The sequence below is a fragment of the Rhopilema esculentum genome, chromosome 21 (assembly GCF_057945365.1).
Source record: "Rhopilema esculentum isolate cy_ngs chromosome 21, ASM5794536v1, whole genome shotgun sequence".
Lineage (NCBI taxonomy): Eukaryota > Metazoa > Cnidaria > Scyphozoa > Rhizostomeae > Rhizostomatidae > Rhopilema > Rhopilema esculentum.
In genome coordinates this window covers 5,705,153-5,725,235 of record NC_142835.1, presented here as the reverse complement: position 1 = coordinate 5,725,235, position 20,083 = coordinate 5,705,153, and the positions used below count along the sequence as shown (strand labels likewise).

The 20,083-nt window shown below is 35.2% G+C and overlaps 2 protein-coding genes across 3 annotated transcripts; one reads left to right on the top strand and one right to left on the bottom strand.

Moving 5' to 3' along the window:
- Positions 1-952: 952 nt before the first annotated feature.
- LOC148957626 (uncharacterized) lies at positions 953-7,782 on the top strand. The gene is made up of 7 exons (XM_089114943.1): positions 953-1,729; positions 2,181-2,239; positions 2,697-2,863; positions 3,285-3,397; positions 3,781-3,836; positions 4,618-4,748; positions 5,372-7,782. The coding sequence occupies exons 1-7, from the start codon at positions 1,544-1,546 to the stop codon at positions 5,599-5,601; spliced, it is 942 nt and encodes a 313-aa protein (XP_088971069.1). The 5' UTR covers positions 953-1,543; the 3' UTR covers positions 5,602-7,782.
- Positions 7,783-8,302: 520 nt separating this feature from the next.
- On the bottom strand, positions 8,303-18,820 carry LOC135684836 (RCC1 and BTB domain-containing protein 1). 2 transcript variants are annotated; one of them, XM_065200518.2, is made up of 17 exons: positions 18,712-18,760; positions 18,134-18,197; positions 17,463-17,507; positions 16,877-17,151; positions 16,268-16,434; positions 15,258-15,348; positions 14,614-14,681; positions 13,928-14,035; positions 13,454-13,596; positions 13,180-13,243; positions 12,567-12,693; positions 12,190-12,245; positions 11,626-11,696; positions 11,357-11,410; positions 10,813-10,910; positions 10,124-10,254; positions 8,303-9,549 (listed from the first exon to the last, which is right to left on the bottom strand). In XM_065200518.2, coding segments are annotated over exons 3-17 (1,596 nt in total). In that variant the 5' UTR covers positions 17,465-17,507; positions 18,134-18,197; positions 18,712-18,760; the 3' UTR covers positions 8,303-9,408. The 2 variants fall into 2 exon arrangements, with proteins under 2 accessions (XP_065056590.2, XP_065056589.2); XM_065200517.2 differs by lacking the exon at positions 18,134-18,197 and having other exon boundaries at positions 18,712-18,820.
- Between the last annotated feature and the right edge of the window lie 1,263 nt (positions 18,821-20,083).

Sequence of the window (20,083 nt, the reverse complement as noted above, 5' to 3'; positions counted from 1 at the left end):
GTGGAAAAAGGCAGATTCGCATTATATTTCAATGCTAGCACAAAAGAGTATGACATTAAGGAAATGTAATAGCTGTTTTATGGAATAAAGACATAAAACCTTTATTAATTAAATGGCAGTAGTTCGTTTAATTTTACCTTAAAACATTGCACGTGGAAGTCTACTGAAGAATTGATGACTTTGCTTAAAGGTTCTTGAGGAGTTTTTCCGAGTGTATATGATCCTTTTTTATCCAGGTTTACACATGTTTATAAGCAACTAAAGGACTTTGTTGACTTGAGTAGTAAAATTCTATAGGTTTTTTAAAGAACTTTGCCAAAACAAGGTGCCTTATCGCAAAAGAATCATTTTCGTCCGATTTTTTAAAAGAAATTTTCGCGCAGTTGTGGTTTCCTTCTTTTTTGTTAACTTAGGAGTGGGTTTTTTATAATCAATTAGTTTTAATAAGTTGGTCCTATAGAAATGCGCGTCCCTGCACTTGAAAGTAACCTATTTGATTATACCTCCTGGTTCCTTGTTGATTAAAGCAGCCTAAAGGAATTCCATCTACAAAGGAGTCTGGTGATCAAGAAAGAAAATTATTGTGGCAGGTAAATATTAGGATCGTATATTCTGGAAATTGAATTTAGCGATAAACGTAATGTGTAAATGTTCGATACATGGATGCTTGCAATAACCTGTCAGTGCGTGTCAAATATTAAATAAGTAATGGCTTTCCTTTCAAGTTTAATTGCTTATGTTCTGATAATTATCAAGTTGTTTATGCTCGAGGTATTCCGAGGCATTAATATGGAATAAATAAATGGTCATCTCGCTGAAAATGTCGCAAAAGAACAATAATAAACGAACATAAACTGGTCATGTTTTTGCATTGATGATGAAAACCCAGCTCTAGACTTCATTCTCTAGTTTCTTCACGAGCTTGGAAATGGAAACAGACTTGACCCGAACCCTGATCTCTATACACTACGATCTTACATTTAAAGAAAGTCACTGAAATGTCTGTCAATTTTGTGGTTTATTTTTAATCTATCTTCCATGCATCGCTTTTTTCAAAACTGGCTTTTGCAAGGTCCACACCGACCAATACAACAAAAGCGATCAACTTTTACCATCGTTTTTCAACAGGGCGAAATAAATTAAAGCTCTTGTAATTTGTACACTTCCTCTGCAGCATGGATATCATAAAAAGGTAGATTTTCTTTGAGGGGTTCAAGAATTTTGAAATCTGCTTAACATTGCTCTCAGTTCCATGGTGACTACTTCACCTGTTGTCAATGGACAGTAATATTTTTGCATGTTATGATGCAAACCTGCATGAAGGGGAAAAGTTACAGCGTTTACAAGAAGATCCCGGGTTGAAATGCGTCATAGACATGTGCGTGTATTCTTCTTATTCAACTAAGTTTGTTAAATAATTTCGCTTTTTCATCAGTTTAATCAGATATTTCAAAACATTTCTCCATTGGTAAAATGAAATAATGACCCCCCCGTCTTTAGTGCCCAAGCTTTCTGATAGTTGGTACAAGTCGGATCTTTGAAGATGGGCTCTCTGACGAGCATCACAATTTTGCTTTGTATATTTTATCTTAATTTTATACTAATACTAAGAGCCAACAAGACAACATTCTCAATAGAACTGGACGAGGAAGTGGCTGTTGTAAACACATTCTCAAATACAGGTTGCTTCAACTTGTCTGCAAGCCAAGGGAATATCACAGAGGGCGAGGTACGAAAAAAGTCTTCATAATTACATTTCAAGTTATGTTGTTATCATTCTATTTAAAAGTTGGACCTTTCCCTTGTTGCATACGAAATTTTCGCTTGTTCTCTGATGAAATGGCCCTACAATTTTTTTGGGCCAGTGCAATCTCTTTTCTACTCATCAGTCTGTATCAGAAAATTTCTTTATACAATTCAAGTTATTTAAAATTTACTCCCTCATTAAATGTTCATGCTTCTATGTCTGTAGCAACAGTTAAGGCATATATTCTATAATTCGTTTTCGTTGCAGTTATTTAGATAAATCTTGCATTTTTTCAAATATCTTGGAGCTGTTGAAAACTTGTGCGTTTTATAAGGTAAGGCTTTGAATGCCGAGAATTAAAAAGAGGGGTATGATGATAAATTATGCTATTTCATTTTAGACGAAAACCATAACCGTATTTTTTGTTCTGCAGTTGATATCGTTTAATCTTGCCAGAGGAGTTATCACTAATGTTGGATACGATGGTATAAAGTAAGTTTATAATGAAATTCAATTCTGCTACTCCTGATTGTTTTAATACCTGATTCTTTCAAATTATGTTAGTTTGATGGTTTTCCCCTCAAGGAAAAGTTCAATTTTAAAAACTTTATGTTGTATAAGGAAGACTAACTGGAAAAAAACTTATATTTGAGGGTCTGTTGATGGTAGAATTCTTCCTTGTTTTTTGGCAGATTATCACGAAGTCTTCTGACGTTTTATATAATGTAACATAATTTTACTTTTCAAACCTTGTTTGCTATACAACGCTTAGAACGCTATTCCAAACAGTTTCAGACAAAATAAGCTAATGTATGTCTCTTAAACTATTATATCTTTTGTTTGTCAGCAGTGTTTTTGGCACCCGTTGTTGCATATCTCTCTGAACAAAACCGTTTATATTGCTCATTAAAACTGTAAAGCAATATTTGAAATTTTTGTGTATTTCAAGTCTTCCAGGCAGTGGGGAAACTCTACTATCAATAACAGCCGACTACAAATGCTGCTCGGTCTTTTGTGAACGGTTCAGCAGACAGATATCTGATGGAGAGTGGATCTTTGGAAAAGTAAGGATGCATATAGAAGAGGAAGCGAATGTTGGGATATCTTACAATGGAGGTATGCAGTTCCAATTTTACAAGCAATCCAGGGTCCCCGGGAAAAGCAAGGGTGGAGCCCCATTAGTTGACAACTAGGTTTTGTAACTACATGCTTATAAAAAGCATTTTCAAAAAAGCAGTAACCCATTTTGAATTGAAATGAAGTCAGATTTCTGTTTACGTGGAGTTGGTTTGTTTATTTCTAGACGACAAAGAGGTGTAAGATCCAAGCTATTTTCATTGCATTTAATTTTCTGAAATGTAGAACACAACAAAACAACACATAAGGGATATAATATAACATTTTATGAAATACAAGAAATATGGAATATTTAATCTAGAATACAAGTTACACGTGTATGAACTTGACCAAAATTCAGTCTTTAAATTAAACTACGTCTATCAGAATATTGACATCAAGAATAACCTTTTCTTTGCAGTTCAAGTTTGCCATGCGTCATACCTCGAAGGCATTTTTGGAAACACTGTTACTTTTAGCCCATTTGCTCTGGAAGGGATTGCCCCGGAATGCATAGGTAGCATTGGTTCCAGAGTAAGTATTTTATCTGATGATATTCTTAAGATATGGTAAAAGAGTGGATTTCTTTATTATCATAAATATGAGATAGCTATCAAAGTTTGCTTTCAGTTGAATGAAAGGGGTGTTACGTTTATTTGAAATAGTTTTGTAAAGATTCCAGTGTCCTAACAAAACTGTGCACACACAATTGTATTGTACTCTGAAGTTATAGAAATTTTACGGAATTGGAACCTTCCCATATGCAAGGTTCCCTTTCACCCCTTACCCCTTTGAAAACAGTCTGTTTTTATGCAATAGCACGGTATAAAGCTGGTCATTACAATGCATATAACATGTTCAATCGATCGTGCAGTATGTTCTGTCTCCTATTGTATAAACGTTTGATAATTTTCTAGAAATATAGACAGTTCAGAGGTGTTGGCAGAGTTGTTGGTATAAGTGCTGTTACAAGGTAAGTTAACCCAAGATTCACGCAAAAGTTGTTCCCTGTGCAAGATTCTGCAAAATGTTGGCCGCCCAACAGCTTTAACCAGTTATCAATATCATCGTAAAATGCAAAAGAAATTTAAAAACGACACCTTAATTTCTTCGTGTTTGAATTTCTTGAATAAAATTCAGGATGAATGCTCGTTGGTTGCGAGAAAGTGGACTTGCTTAAAAAAAGCTGAGAAAAGACAGCATGAGCATAGGCTCTTCTCCATTAAATCACTAAAATTCGTCTTGATTCTAAAATCTATGAACCCGGCCATCAATTAGCAAAACTCAGCTCTTTTCCTTGCCGCATCTCAGTCAGTTAGCAATAGGTTAAACGTTTTTTGTGCTTTTGGAGGTATTGCAAGGTGTTGTTTATAGTTATGTCTTCAAAAGTAAAAGATTTATGACGTCACACTCTATTGTGAAATGACGGAGAAACCGACCAAGAACAAATTAAGATATCCTTTAATTTAAGTCCTTCTCTCTCGATACTCCTTTAAGTCTGATTGGTGCCACATCTGTATTGATAAGGCGATATTTTCAAGCAATGCATTATTGTTTTGTGAATAAATATCAATAGTCTTGATAATCAATGCCACTTTTGAGAAAACTGATGCCATTTTTTATAAATGTATAGTATTTCATAATAGAAAGAATTTTCACATCACACGTTGTCTTCAACAAATGTTCCCATCCCAGATAGGTAATTGAAAACATAATTATCTTCAAAAGCATCATATGTTTTTTGCTTTCTTCAGCTCAAGTACGCTGACTTTGAGGTTTGCCTTTGCTCTGTCGCAGTGGTCAAGAGATTTCATGTTGAAATTCATGAAAGAGAATGAACACGGAACTTTGGGTAATGTTTATGCCGAGGTTGTTATTCGCAAAGGTGAGTTATTTCTTGATAGCATGGCCTCATAGTGACGACTCTCGAAAAATTGCGACCACAGGAACTGACATTTAAGGTCCTAGCATTTGTATTTCATGATTTGACACTATATGATCAACAGTTTAAACATGACTTTTGTGCGCTATAGAGATACCCATTTAAAGTGCCAAAGGTTTGATAACATTCTGCAACAATTTAGGCACAAAAAATATCAATTATAAGAGAAGTTTATAGGATAGTGGAAACTGAAAGCAACTCCACACCTTCAATTTAAGAAAAACCTCCAAAAAATTGTTTGATATTTTTAAAAATATCTTACGAGCAATTTCTCGGTGGTCCTTTTACTGGTGGAACAAAAAAGAAGGACATAGACAAAATTTGTTTGTAGTTAATATGTTAGAGCGCAGCTTCAGTGACCAAGAAACTGTTCACCTTTTGAACGACAATGACTGTACTCTTTCATCAGCTATAAAATGGATATAAGGTTTAATGAATTTATGTGAGAAACTTGAACTGCTGAGGTTTTCTGTGCGATAACTTTTATTGAAATGCCACCTCTGATGCCTGATGATACTCGCATCACATTGATATTTATTTGAGAAGTAAAATTGTCTATTCCACAGCGCAATACCAACTCTCTGGGCTGGCTGGGAATGGTATATACTTCATTGCTATCACTGGTTTTGCTTATGGAATTCTGCTCCTTGCCATTATTCTACTCATGTGCACTAGGTCCAAGAGAGCCTTCTTGAAACAGACATGGATCACCTACAACGAATACCATAAGCTGCACAGGAATGAGTCACCGAAAAACGTTGGAATTGATAACATCGCCTTGCATGATATCAGCTAAACACTTCAAGAACTGTGCTGCATTTTTCCGATAAAGAAAGGTCTGAGGTTGGGGACTGACAATAGTTAACAGAGCATACCGTGGGGTTGTGGCTATAGTAGATCGTCAGACACCTGCATCAGTTTTACTCTACTTAACTTTTTGCAGAATATAGAGGTAAAAAAAGAAAAGACAGAGATACATACATTTCAACAAAAGCATTTCCTATGACAGGAATGGAATTCCAAGAAGTAACAACACACTTTTGTGATGGTTTGCATACAACCTTTTCACATCCTCTAGCTTCATGGCATATAAGCATAGTTCCCTTCAATTATCTAAATCAGGGGTCGGCAACCTTTATAAAACTGGGGGCCAAAAATGATTTCTGACATGCATACCAGGGCCGCAACTCAAAATACAGTATAATTCTAAATTCTAATATATACCAATTCTACCTAACTGCTAATCCTATCAATAAAATTGTATTTATCGGTAAATGTACTGTAACGTGGAAGCAGTTCGTAAATACAAAGATAGATGTAAAGTACATGTTCACTGTTCAGTATGTTATGTTACAAGAAGCTAATGCGCAACTTGGTGCTGCATGTCCTTGGCCAACTTCTCAATATTTGGCAGAATTGTTTATGTTGACAGCCGCAAGGTGCTGATAGTCATTCGAGATCGCAGACGACTCTTCGCTTTCTTCATTTTTGAGAAGAGACTTTCGCGAAGATTAGTACTTTCAAACATGCAACACATCTTCTTAGCATGCTGCACCAGACCTGGATATGAACCATCATCCACCATGAAGATACTCCATATAAAACGGGATGATACGAGTTTACTTGTATTTCTGTTTCAATTCACTGGTACCCTGCAGCTCGATCAACTCCATTTGAAGATGGAAAGTGAACCAAGTTCCCTTGATTCAGCTAGGTTTTCTAAAGATGTTGCATAAGCAGGAACGTGACAACATGTTCATACATGACATTCAGAAATTGACCATGACCTTGAAGCTTCTTGTTCAGCTTGTTCGAGTGACTAGTAGTGATAACGAGGAATGCTAATCTAGACAAGAATCTAGGATCACTGAATCCGAGCCGACACTCGTGCATTGGGCCAAATTATTTACAGATTAACAGGGGCCTTCCGGGCCACACAAAAGTACCTTGCGGGCCGCGGGTTGCCGACCCCTGATCTAAATTAAGGTTTTTGCTTTAGCTAGCTAGCTTTCCAAAGTTGGGTAAAATGATGTAGACACAACAATTTATCTTTAAGCTAGGAAAAAGAGTTCTACTAAAATAATTCTACAGAATTGTAGAGTTTTAAGGTAACTTAGTCCCGAAAGTATTTTACCTCATAACGCGCCATACGGTTTTGCTTGTTTAAAACTTTGTTATTCAATATGAGGAGCCAAAATTGATAAAGCAACAAACTTTTCCAAAAGCATGAAAAAATTGACAATGTTACTATTTTCGTTTCTTTTCAACGAGAAATGTCTTTGTGCAATTTAAAAGTAGGCCTAAAGAGTATCGAAAGCATATCTAAAAATATCCTGATTCTAGATTTATTTTGCATAATTAAGTCTGCCGTTTCTGCTGAATGTGATCCAAAGACAACCATAGGAATCTAAAATTCAGACCTTAATCTAACTCAGAAAAATTACTCATCTATTGATAGTTTTTTCTCTAAAAACGAGATACGTGACCTTCGTCAAGTTCCATCTCATACTGATAGCTTATGAACCGTAAATAGGATATCATCTGCACCATGGCAATCTTAATAGCCAAAGCACGTGGGACTGGAACGCTTTGCATTTTAAAGCTGAGGGTTAATTGAAACTTCAATGTGATATCTTTCCTATATAAATTCGTTTTATTTTGCATTTTGTAATTTTTCGGTACAGTAGAACACCAATATCTTAATTACTATTGCAATGACAGCATGCACAGCACCAAGGGTTTATTATGAGCATTTTTTGCTGAACAATTTTTAATGTATTTGCTGCTTCTAATTAGACAGTGTAAATAATTGACTAGATGCATCAATCTAAAGTAAAATATTTAGATGCGAAAATATCTAAAGCAAAATTTTGTATGTAAGGATTTTTACAAAGTGAGAAATATCAATAGAAATGAATTTATCTATACATAAATTTCGAAAATGCACGTATTTCAAAAGAAACTAAGATTGGTTTTATTCATTTTATCTATTTTAGCATTCTTATAAAAAACTTAAGCTCGTTCATATTCCAGACATATTGCGACAAGATCTCTTTCGCCATCTTGAAAAGATGACTAATTCCACTGCTTCGGATATGGACCCTAGATCATTCTGTCACCTTCTACTTTTTGGAAGTTGCAATTTTGACGCTAATGTTAACAAAATGGTTATAGAGGAAACAGCTTCTTTCATAAATAAAACGAAACGATTTTAGTTTAGATTATTGGATTTTGGCAAAAATTGGATTGAAGCAACACTGTCTCGTGTAAGTACAGTAACTGTTTGCCATGTGCTTGTTATGTGTCTTTTTTGCTTTTGAGTTTGTTGTATTTAACTCTAATTAATATTGTAAGTGCCTTTCATAGTGGAAACTTGGTGACTTTGTGTCTTTTCCGCTATGACTGGCACATCTAAATTATAGTGTATTCAGTTTTAGAATTCATGATAGTAAAAAAAAAAAATATTCAAGACAAACACCCACAGAAACATGAATTAATGAACTCTAGAACAATTCTTTAATTGCATATCCATCAGCATCCATTAGAATGCTGTTCAAGAGAAACATTTAAAAAACTTCGAGCCAACTAACCAAAAGCTGAAAGTATATCTAAAAATACCTAAAGCAAAATTTTGTTACAAAAACATAGAGCATTTATGTGTATCAAAACAAGACTAATTAGACACATATATTTATATCATCAAGACGATCAAGCGTTTTCCAGTTCTGTACCAAGCAGATCTGAGTCCCTGGGATGTTACTAGTTTTGAGATCTGACCCCCATAACAATAAGGTACAGCTAATCTGCATCTGGAAGTGAAGTGCTACTCAGAATCGATAGTCTGTATGCAATATATAGATAAATTTTCCCTAAAACGTAAAATTCAGTAAATATCAACGAGCCTTCGTCATCATCAATTTTTGCTCAATGTGTACAGAAAAGAGACACCATAATTGGGTTCAAATATGGCAACGGAAAGACTCTCTATCAGTTCATTCCAATGACGAGATTCATTGACAAAACCCTTTTTCTTCATGTTGTCTTGAAAATCTAGGACGCTGTTGACCACCTATGTTTTTAATATTCTGCCGTATTGATTTTCGGGGGCCTGGGGATACTTGATTATACTAAATTGCATGCTGGTATATAAGGCGTAGAGAGACACGCTTTTATCAAAAGAGACATACATCCTAGCAATTATCTAATAAAAAAGACCAACAATGAATTTTTATCTTTATGACCGTAGTTGTGACCTTTGGTTGGTCCTTAGGGCGTAATCATAAGATCTTGTTTAATTTTGGACGAAGAGAAGCATCTGTTTTATGCACTTAACACATTCAGTCCTTAACAAATTTAGTCCTTTGTCAAACCCTAGGTAACTAATCTGAATTCTACCTGTAAGCCAGTCAATAAAGCCAAATAGATTTTGACTTGTTCTTTCCAATCCCTTTAATGAATCCTGCATCAACTAGCTTAGTTATCTTCTTTACAGACAGATAACTTAATACAGGTGAAACAGTGATCTATATCACGTACTTGACGTCAAAATGGTCTTCGTATATGATTTGTGATGCTATAATGTCTATTGGCGTGCAAAGAAAGCTCAACGCTTGAACGCGCCCGCCTCACTTGCTTTTATGATCAAGTTTTTGACCGTTTCACCGTCCAGTGCCTTAAAGGAGATTGTTTGTGTCACAGCAGTGAGGTGACATACAATGAAATGGAAGCAAAAATCCTCCAGGTTCTGCAAGAAAATTAGAGAAATATAGATAGACAAAATTTGTGAGATGGAAGGCCGCTCAAATCTACGGAGTGGTTGCACCAGCATTATAATACAAAGAAAATAGAAACAAGCATGTACAATAAATATACATATATGTATTTTGAAACATTTGCAGGTAGAAGCCACGTCAATTTTCTGACTTGAAACCAAAACGCAAAACTGCTGCCGAATGTAGTAAAATTGGTGAAAAAACTAAAGAAATCTGTATGTACTGCATTGCTTGCTATTTGATACTACCTAGCTTCCGAATGTAGTTTTTAAGCCACCGATAAGTTATGCCTATCAAGCATTGCCCCAGACCTTTCTTTCGAAGTGACCACGCTTTGTGATTCCTACGTCTAGAATTACAGGCAGCTGGCAACTCTCACTCTAAGGGAAAGTTTGATCATGGCAGGGATTCGAACCCTTTGAATCCACGACCCTAACCACTGTATTTTTACTTCACATTATATGTACTTCTTGATTTGGCAGAAGGTGTAATGAGGTGTGATAACCTTCCAGTTCCTTCACTATAGATTCACCCTAGTATATTTACCTTGGCGTTGTATTTGATGGCTGCCTCCATTAACATTGCGGCATTCTCTACGGATATGCTCTGCAAAATCAGACTCTCACATTTCTGCTTCAGCTTCTCTTCGCAATACAAATTTGCAAGATCAAGCAGTCCTGTTTGAAAGACCAGGAAATATAACCTGTTATAAGAAAATGCAGGAGAAAGAAAAAAAAATGGAATGGCGCGCGATACGCCAATGATTTTAAACACAGTTGTATTCGTAATGGGAACTACGGGTATGAAAAATCCGCAACAAAGCTTTAAGATGATATTGAGTCATGGCAGCCAGTCTACAACAGTGCATCACAGATACATAAATGTGCATCACGGATACAGAAACAATTACAGATACAAACATGCCATAAGACAACCTTTTCAATGCGCTTTACTTTTTGTACAACAATGATAGGCTTTGATCCAGATAAAAATAGTCTTCTTATCAAATGCATAGGAAACAACAAGCTTTAATATACAGAGATCTAAATTTGAGGCCTATACTAAAAGACTGGCTTATCATTGGTTATATAAAATGAACAAGAATTTAATTGATAGAATCAAGCCATATCCCTTTATAACAATGAGCACTGAATCTCTAGCGTCACCTTCTAACATTCATTGGAACTATAATCAGTTAATGAAAAAAGAAGCACCATAAACAAAAAAAGACAAACCTATTGCCTCGTGTATGGGCAAATCCACTTCTTCAGTGTAAAGGAATTTCAGAAAAGCTTTAAAAACAATCAAACTGAAGTTGGAAATCTCGATTTCGCTGCAAAGCAAAAGAATAAAAGATATGATGAAAGAATAGAAGCCAAATCAATATGAATGCAGATCGGACTGTCATATGCAAACAATGAAAATTATATGCGGATAATTCAGAAAAAATTCCAGAAGACCTTCTTTGTGAAAGCTTCAAAATAAATCTAAACACCCTTCGCACAACCTACGAAAAATTTATGAATTGAATATTCAATTTTTCACAAAAATTCTGGCTTTTATTTGTAATTTTTAGTATTGAATGTATAAAGGAGCATATTCTTTGATTCACCACCACTCGGATGCTTAATATTACATGGATAGCACCTCCATTTACAAGATGGTGAGTTCATTGATAATCTCGATGAGAGCAAGGCCTGCAACCAATTAGTTATACAAAACCAACCACAAATCTAGCATATAATACTAGGGAATGTCTTTTATTCGTCAAAACCATACCTTTTTTGGCACTCCTCCCAATGTGACTGCAGCATCGAGCGAAAATACTCACATCTAGTTACGAAAAAAACATTAATTAAAAGAGGAATATTCGAAACAGCATTACATCTCTGATTTTAAAAGGAAATGTTATTATATACGAAATTCCGAGAGAACGTTTCAAACAGGCATACACAATTCAACGATTAATAAATAGTGATAGAACAGAAGGGGCTTCACGTAATTTAAAAATATATTAAGCTTGAGTTTCTTTTGAAAGCAATAATTACCTTATTTTGAGTATCGCTTTATGAACGTAAATTGGCTCCCCTTCAACAAGGAATGTCAGATCAGAACTTTCCTAGAAACAGGAGAAGAAATGTCACATCAGAACATGTGTCAGATGAACTCTGAAGTGATGAAAAAAGCTATAGAGAACGTTTTTCAAAGACAGCAACTGAGTAAGCTGAAGAAGAAGAGATAGTCCAACATGAAGGTTAAATAAAAAGTGGACAGAGGAGTTAATTTCAATAGTTATTCTGAGAAACAGAATGAATATATTGGTCATCAGATGAGACACCAGCAGCCAAGGTAGTGAGATGCTCTTCAAGAGATTTTGAAAAAGGCAACATTAAAACAATCTATAGCTAAACAACAACATCAAAAAGGCAATATAAAATAAAACACACTTTTCAATCCAACTTTTCAGAAAAGTGTGAAAGTTAAACAAAGCTTGGAAAATTTTTTAGAAGCAATTTGCAAAGCGGCAGAAATACAAACCACATGAAACTGTTGCCTTTTTAAAGGATTGACCAAAAAACTGTTTTTGTTTACTACGCAAAAGATATTCTTACCTTGTCATTAAATGCATCTTTTATCGATTCCTTTACACCTTGTCCCGTGCACAAATCTGCAAAGAAATAAACACAGAAAGATTCAAGAAAAAAGAATGCCCAACTTTGAAGTAAAGCTTTTTCATATCGTAGAAACAAACTTCATTTATTCACCAAGATTTCTATCTGGACTACAAAAACATTGGGTGAAGAATCACTTTTAAAAAAGCAGGAGACTTGAAAAATCGACCGAGTCTTGTGTAAATGTCCTCTAACTTGCAATGGAAAAAGCTGATAAAATTTGAAGGGAACTTATAAAGCAAAGAGCAGTGAGTTCAAAACTAAAATCACAATTGACAGAGATTCGTTATAGGAAAAATGCTGAGAAAATTTCTCACCAACAGTGATGGGTCTAAACATCACCTGTGGCATTCCAAAGCAAGCAAAAACTTCATCAAGGGAAGAGACAGCAACTTTCCGTGGTGTAAGGAGCGTTAGACCATGGCATTGACCCCACATATAAACCTGAAAGATCATAATAATAGACACTATTGGGGAGTGCGAATTTAGTCCTATGCTAGCCATTCAATGCAAAATATTGAGTAACTTACCGTCTTTCATGCAGAAAGCGTTTACGTTGACTTATCTAGAAATATTAACGAAAGTCTGGCTTGGATTATATCCAGTCATTTGCAGGCACATGAGGTAAATCGGAATACATAATCTGTTGCTGCCCTATTTAATAAGGCTGTTAAATAATATTTTCGAATCTACTAATATAGCTAATTTTGTAAATAAGATAGAAACATCCAGCAAGCTTCAAAGACAAATTTGTTGACAATCACTCTATATTTACTTAGCGGTAATAACATTTCAAGTTATTGAAGGATTCAGATTGCGAGTGGGCTTCCTTTGCACTCATTGCAGCTGTTGGATTTATGCCTGTGCAAAACACGAGTCCTACTTTGCTAGTAAAACAAGAGGGCCATCTTTTCCATTTTGTTGTCTTACCTTGTTAGAGACAGTTAGGCCAGCTGATATGTGGGTATAATGATGTGCTGCGATGTCAGACCATCTGAAATTAAGACAAGAAATAGTAAAAGCTAGTAATAACATTTCAAAGCGAGAATCACGAATAATACTTCCATACGCATTACTACAGGGTTTGAAACACGTTTCGTAAGATAATGCAGTGTAGTGGTTGACAGGTCAGACAGATACATATACATACATATGTCAGATATATTTATATGTGCGCGCAATTGAACAATGCGATATCACTTGCCTGTCTTCCACTGAATTGATCAGGTTCGGCACAGACGTATTCAAAGTGTTGCCAACACCGATTTGACCATATGAGTTGGCACCCCAGCTATAAAGCTCACCAATGTCTGAGAGAGCCAGCACATGTGCCATTCCACAAAGCACCTGTATACAGCAATGGAGCAGAAATACCCAGGTGATACTTTGACTAAGGTCAAACAACTACAAAAATGCACAATTTATTTCGTTGAAGAAATAAACTTGCAAGTTTATCAAACATCCCGATAGGAAGCAACAAAAAATAAAACGCACTTCATTTTGCTCAATTTCTTTAAATCTTTGAGATCTTAAGAAATGTGTTTCCACATTGATAAAGTATTTCTCAATGAAAATTTTGAAATCACAATTGTGGTTTTTCCAAAATTTATATGTGAATTAGTCTAGTTCATATGAGAAATTTTTTAACTTTTATACAAATATTCAAAAAATTACAAACTTTGACAATAACTCTTCCACCACCAATAAGCACTTTACATGGCGAGTGCTGATTTGTTGTGTTGCCAATACCAAGCTGTCCATTGCCATTATAACCCCAAGCAAATAACTAGAGTGAAACAAAAACATGATGAGCTGTTTCAGTCTGCAAGTTAGCTCGAGCCCAAAAAACTCAACTGAGTATCTTTTTAAGAAACCAATCGATAAAGCAGTTTCCAAAAAGGCAATTAACTATACTATTAAGTGGGAGAACCATCCTTCATTTGCCTACAAGTATGGAAATTTTCCGATGAAGTACCCCTACATAGCAAAAACTCCTTGATTTTGCATTGAAACTTTTCCAAAGAGAAACATTTTTATGACCCACTCGCCCCATGTCTCACTATCGCAACAGTCCTTGATACTATTAGGGGACAAACTATTGGCTTTGGTCAGAAAAAAAATAGGGTCACAATTAGACCTCGGAAAATATCCATGTGATCATCGCAAGAAACTTTTTTGCAGGCGTACTTCATAAATTCATAGATAAAGGTTATAATGAAACTATTTGATGACCCTTGTTTTCACTTTTGGATCGGTAAATCAAAATTTTTTCTTGACATACTCTATTCAAACACTCCCAACCTTTAACGGATGTCAATAAAAAAACAGAAAGGTACAAGAATTGAATTTGACTGCTGAACCAACCTCGCCTTCATCTGTCCGTGCTACTGAAAATGATTGACCACAGGAAACTGATGCAACCTTCTTGCTAGCTACTCAACAAAAGACGGAAAATACGTCATAAACATAAAAAAGGCAGTCTGATAAACATCAACAAAAGACGGAAAATACGTCATAAACATAAAGTCCAGGGCACCACAATATACGCTTTGTGATTTGAAAACAGCATGTATAAGAAAACTGCTCACTTAGCAAACAGGTTTATTAAATCTTATTCAAAAGTTTGATATTTAATTTAAATCTAATGGAAGAAAGTTTCAGAAATCTACCTAACACCGATTCTAAAGAACCCACATTCGATGCATTAAAACTGTAAAAGTGCTACCTGCATATCATTTTAGGATTATGTAAAGACTAGCCATATGGCTATTACCAATCAATATACTTTATTTCTCTCACCAACCATTTCTTTAATAAAACCATTGCTATTATCTTTAAAATATCAGGTCTGTGCAACAACCATCAAGCTATCTCAATTCAACAGTTTCATCATTTTATCCAATGTTACTCAAAAATTTTCATATGCAATGCCATAAATAGAGGAAAAGCAGACAAAGACGGCAATAAGGACATGATATGAGAGCAAAAATTAAGCACAATAACATTACATAATAATCCAAGCGTTCTTTTAGGAATAGTTTGGTTATTGGTGCTTCCAGTGCCAAGCTGTCCACAGTTATTTGAGCCCCAGCCATAAACCTGTAGAAAAGCAAAAAGTTCTTCAAATTTGTTTCTACCTAGCATCCGAAGGTAGTTTTTAGGGCAGTGAGAAGCTCATGCTTATCAAGAATTGTTGTTGTCCTTCCTCTCGATACGACCACACCTCTTTATTCCTATGCCTAGAATTACAGAGAGCTGGTGACTCTCCTCACTCTGGGTGAGGGTTTGGTCATGCCAGGGACTCAAACCATGGACCCTTGGGTCTGTTGTCAGCGCCTCTAACAACTAAGCCATCCTTGTACCTAAAGTTTGCCTGCAGGTTACTTGCTTGGGTCACAAAAGATGACTAGAAATATGTTAATTGATGAGACATTTATTCCTTAGAATTAATTGTGTTTGGGATTTTGCAAGTGCTGACACAATTGTGAGTGCTCGCTCACATCAACTTAAAGAAAAAGGCCTGGATTAGATCATACAATAGATCTAAAACAAGTATAAGATAAAAAGGGCTGGCAAGTATGGGATAGCACTTTGTTTATCTTAGAAAAAAGCTTGGAAGCCTTTTTACTTTAATTTACAACAAGATGTCATATTTACAGTCTACCAAATAAAACATTGATGAAAGACTTTGATACCAGTTTTTTAATGGTAACAAAAGAAAGCAAGCTATAGCAAGGTAAGCATATGAAAGTTTAAAAACAGCCAACACAAAGACGAAAGAGTTCTTTCTTTAGAAAAATTCAAAGCATAGATGAAAGTAAAAAGAAGAGCAACACCAACTGTCCTAATGAATTATGCACATCTGCAAACATCAATATTCGGGAGAGATTATACAACAAGTCTTATCGAAAAAACATGGTCAAGCAAACACATTAAGTTTTATCAATTAATACAGGCTAGAACTAATTGGAATGTGTTCTAATCTGAACAATAAGTACACAAAAAAGAATTAACATACTTCACCATTGGAAGTAAGAGCAATAGAGTGGTATGACCCACAAGCTGCCTGCAACACTTTCCGGTCACCAAAACATGTCTTTATCAGGACAGGAATAGTTTTCTCACAAGTGCCATGACCCAATTGTCCATAACCTCCATGACCCCAACTGTAAATATCACCAGAATCTATGATCAAAGAAAAGTCTTCATATAAAAGGGCAAAATTCCTGCTGCACAAGGACCCTGAAGGGCAATTCAAAATGACACCAACATCATTTTCAGATTACAGTTTTCAATTAGTTTTGTGAATTATTGACATCAAATTGAACAACCAAGAGTCCCCTAGTGTTGTTTGGTCTTGTTTATGAAAGAAATTGTTGCTTCTGATACCATCCTGTTTTCAATAACATTAGAATCAGAACTATCAAACAGGGAGTGTTGAGTAGAGAATGTCACCCACGTATTTCAGCAAGGTGGCAGAAGAGATCCAAAAATTTGATAAAACCCATTAATTTGATGTGTTAAAAACCTAACTGGTGCCTAAACCATACACATAGAGGAAAAGTTCCTTGTTATTTAATGAATTCAATGTATATTTTAGCAACTCTATATGAAAACTTAAACATGCCTGTTACAGCTAAGACGTGTGGTCCACTACCATATGCAAAATCAACCAAAACTTTTTGACACAGAATTTCTACTTTTCTTGGTTCCATTGTACTTGTGCTGTCCCCCACCCCAAGGCAACCATTTCCATTGAATCCCAGACTGTAAACATCTCCTGAAGACAAGGTAACCAAGGCTTCATTTCCAGCACCTCCAAACACAAAAGCCTGCACAACTTGATCTGCCATCTCTGATGGCAGAAAGCTGAGAATTGGCCATGATTTTAGAGTTGCAGACCTGTTTAAGAGAAGAGAACCTGGAATCAGACATTGAGAAAACTGAATAGTGCTGCCACTGTTCAAGGCCATTAAAGTATGACAAACAAAAATATTCAACTAATAACAACATAAATATAGACAAACAGCCATTTACAAAACAAAAATAGCTTGACTTGACAGAAAATTTAATTATACATTTGAAAGTATTCATCTCTGAGTTGTATTCAGATGCAGTTTCCAAGGCAAATCTGTCTGAACTCTTAAACATGTTTACCTTGCCTAACATACCTAGTTAATAAACAGATTCTAAGTTGTTTTTGGCTAACTCACATGACAAACTTTCACCAAAAGTCAATCATTCATTTTGAGTGATACCTGAAGATAAAAAGCACATGATCAATAATAAGCAAAATTCTTACAAAGAATTTCTTTTACTGAAAACCTTAAATTTGAAAAGTTTATAATAGCTGCCAGTTCTAATTTGAATTTTTCACAGAGCATAAATTGCCCTTATAAGAGACAAGCAAAAGAGTCTCATAAAATTAGATGACACATTAGATAACATGTTTGGAAAATAAAGATCGTAATATATGATCTTATATAAGCAAAAATGCTGATTAAAATTAGAGTTTTAAAAATCTGAGCAGGAACTGCTGATTGCTGTTTGAAAAACAGGCCTTTTATGAAGATTTAGGAGCTGAGTTAAAGATAACTCTTTCTGCATTTGAAAAATTTCCCTTGACAAATTTATCATGTTCATATTATTCTTTGTTGAAAATTACTTGAGCAAGAAGTATTAAATATATACTTAAAGAATGAAAGAATAAGGGAATTTCTGCATACTCTATGGCTACAAAATTTGGGTGGACAAGCCAAGTCGTCAATGTCAGACAATTTATATATATAAAGTAAAAGACATGAAAGGACAACATGTTAATACTGTGGCTGCAGCAAACCAATTGCTTGGCAAAAAATCCACTAAATAATGTGTGGGCATTAACTGGTGGGTGCAGGCCAAAGCTTTCAGTCTGGCAGGCACCATTTTCTTCTGAATGAATATCCTTTCTGCAACAATAACAAACTAGATACATCCATATGCAGTGCATGCAAGGCTTCCACAAAATTTATGGATTATGCACACTGAAGTATTATAAAATCATATAATGTAGAATATCACATTAGGATATCCTATAATAAGCAATGGAGAGCACTATGATTCATCTCCGTAACAATTTGGAAGGAAAATACTCTTAGAACTCTGACTTCCCACATCTTGCAACTAGGAGTACATTTTTCTCAGGAGGCAACGATTTTGTGCATGGAGCTGAGATGTACTTGGCACTGACAGAATATCTTAAAGCGGCCATGTATAAGATATTTTAAACACAATTATTTTTATTTTTTATCGAATCTTGTTATTGGTATCTAGTTATTTTGTTCGGGTGAACATAGGGAAAGGAAGATAACTTGCGCTAAAGCAAGATGAAAACATTTCATTCTTCTACCTGCACGCGTATCAAGATGGAAAATAAACTTATGAATCTAAACATGCATAATCGACAGTATCAGAAAGTCTTACACAAGGAATGACCAATTAATCTTTAATTATCCAGAGGACAACCAAGATTCCTTCACCTGCCTTCTTTTCACTGTTTTCAGCCTAGCCTCTTCTTGGGAAAGTGGCTATCACCGAGGAAAAAATTTTTAGCGTCATGAAAGTTTCCAAATGATGACGTCATAAAAATATTCTGTTTAAATATGAGAGTTTTAGTTTGGACCGACCAACCCTGAAAGAATGCCATGAGATTAAAAGTTATCTTTAAATGGACAAAATCAGTAAAATCTTTAAGAAACTTGTCAAAGGACCTAACTAGAGTGATTCTGCAGACATATGTCAAAGACCTATCCTATCTGTAAAAGATTCAACTGATTTTACACATTTGGAGATATCTTTCATATTTCATGGTCTAGGTTCGCAAACCTGTCAACCCACCCGATTTCGCCAAGAGGCTTTGCCTGCTTCTTCCCGGTCTCCTAGGTTCTTAAAAATTTCTCATTGTTTCTTATTTCTTTCAACAGAGCTCTTACGAACTCTCAAGCCACATGTATGTTGCAAGTGAGTGTATTTGAAGATACCCTTAGATATACCATTAGTGAAAATACCATCATATGGCAAAAGGATACTAAACCCAAATGCACATGTATGCTGATAGGCTTAGAAGACTATGCATCATACACTGACTCACTCTGACTAACGAAGGCACGAGGAACTAGATCCCTATTGACGTAAAGGCAGTTTTGCCAATAGGCATGTGACTTAAGCAACCAAAATTCACTCTTTACCCAACACTTCCTGATTTAGACTGACATTTAAAACTAAATGTACACATAAATGATTACAATGACATTCTTAAAGACAACATTGTTTTTTTGAGTTTACGGATTTAAGAAAAAGTAAAAATGATTATGAAGTAGTTCTCGTTATAATGTTTGTTGTTAACTGTTTGCCTAGCGCAAGGTTTTAGAGTTTAGACCAATTCCTGTGATCTTTCTATTTTTGACCGAATCTCCCTGTTTCTCTAATAAGAAATTGAAAAACTCCAAAGTTCTGGAAATTTTTGGTTGACAGGTCTGAATTCAAAGTTCTTTAACTGTATCTTTATAACGTCACCACTCACATACCTACCCTGTTATGGAGACAATACTGGGAAACACAGGCCAGAATATCTTAATTTTCCAAAATGTGACCTTTGTTACTTTGATCTCTGTAAATATGACTTTTTTCCGCTTTATAATATTTGAAACTTTGAAATCTGTCCATTCCCATGATACAAAAATTATGGGGAGTCACAACCAATTTCAGTGTCATATTCAAAGAAACACACCAAAGTTTAAACCAAGCACATTTGTTGATTAACGTCATGCAACACATTTACAGAAGGTATGTAGCA

Bases quoted from the DNA above. Each gene is read 5' to 3' on its own strand.
- LOC135684836 (XM_065200517.2), bottom strand. The intron at 15,349-16,267 runs GTATGTTAATTC...GCTTTTCTACAG, and splicing joins CTCTTACTTCCAATGGTGAA to GTTTATGGCTGGGGCTCAAA. The intron at 12,246-12,566 runs GTGAGAAATTTT...ATTTCTTTGCAG, and splicing joins GTTTAGACCCATCACTGTTG to ATTTGTGCACGGGACAAGGT.
- LOC148957626 (XM_089114943.1), top strand. From the start codon at position 1,544: ATGGGCTCTCTGACGAGCATCACAATTTTGCTTTGTATATTTTATCTT. The intron at 3,837-4,617 runs GTAAGTTAACCC...TGCTTTCTTCAG, and splicing joins GGTATAAGTGCTGTTACAAG to CTCAAGTACGCTGACTTTGA. The intron at 4,749-5,371 runs GTGAGTTATTTC...TCTATTCCACAG, and splicing joins CGAGGTTGTTATTCGCAAAG to CGCAATACCAACTCTCTGGG.